The following is a 958-nucleotide window of genomic DNA, read 5'->3' as shown; positions in this document are numbered from 1 at the left end:
TTTTTTTTTTTCCCTCGCCTTGTATTGGTTTGATGCTTATGAATACAGACAGGCACGCTCTGCAATGATGGTCCCGTTTGTGCCATTTCAGTTGTCTTTTAGAAGAACAGTTGTTTGACTGCAATGTCACGTATAATCTACCACCACATCTGATGTTACATCATCTAAAATGAAAGCCACCCTATAATCCTAAACAGAAACGTGCTTTGATCTCACACATGGTTCTACTGTTGCCTGTTTTTCTAAATATAGTCCCGCTTATGGGCATTTCGAGATGTATCCTCAACATGAGGTAGCTGCGTATTTTAGTCACAACCAAACCAGACCCAAATACCGATCTCGCCGGTATGTATTTGTTTTCTGACTGCCTACAACTGTCTATTAGGCAATGGAATACTTGCCAGGCGGCGACCTCCTGTCCCTGCTCAACCGATACGAGGAGCAGTTTGACGAGTCCATGGCTCAGTTCTATCTGGCTGAGCTGGTGGAGGCCATTCACACTGTCCACCAGCTGGGCTATGTCCACAGGTGAGGCTGCTTTGTAACCTTACAGAGTCAAGGTTGTAGTTGCAGTTGTTGTTGAATGGTTATCTCCTGGCTAGAAATGACACAGGAAAAGGACAAAAGCCTTTTGAGTGTTGTTGGAGATAGAATAAACAGCGAATTCATCTGGTCTCTTGCCACTTTCTCATTTCATGAACAGCTCCAAGCTACGCATTCATCAAACAGAAATTCACCTCATTGACAAAAAGAAAAAAAAAAGTGCATTTACTTATTACGCATGTCACAAATATTAGCCAACCACCACCTCCTTTGAAAGCAATCTCTTTGAACATAACCACTTACAGAGATGTCAAGCCCGAAAATGTCGTCATCGATCGGACTGGTCACATTAAACTGGCAGATTTTGGATCAGCTGCCAAGCTCACAGCTAATAAAATGGTGAGTGGATTATAAC

The 958-nt window shown here is 42.8% G+C and overlaps 1 protein-coding gene across 1 annotated transcript; it reads left to right on the top strand.

The window, feature by feature from the left end:
* Positions 1 to 44: 44 nt before the first annotated feature.
* On the top strand, positions 45 to 942 carry LOC109509259 (citron Rho-interacting kinase-like; the record flags this gene model as incomplete). The annotated part of the gene is made up of 2 exons (XM_019859137.1): positions 45 to 528; positions 849 to 942. Coding segments are annotated over exons 1-2 (234 nt in total), but the record flags the coding sequence as incomplete, so codon positions are not given.
* Between the last annotated feature and the right edge of the window lie 16 nt (positions 943 to 958).

This window comes from Hippocampus comes, unplaced genomic scaffold, assembly GCF_001891065.2.
Source record: "Hippocampus comes isolate QL1 unplaced genomic scaffold, H_comes_QL1_v1.1 C16832428, whole genome shotgun sequence".
Lineage (NCBI taxonomy): Eukaryota > Metazoa > Chordata > Actinopteri > Syngnathiformes > Syngnathidae > Hippocampus > Hippocampus comes.
Note: the sequence above shows the minus strand (reverse complement) of the source record. Positions and strands in the feature narration are given on the sequence as shown.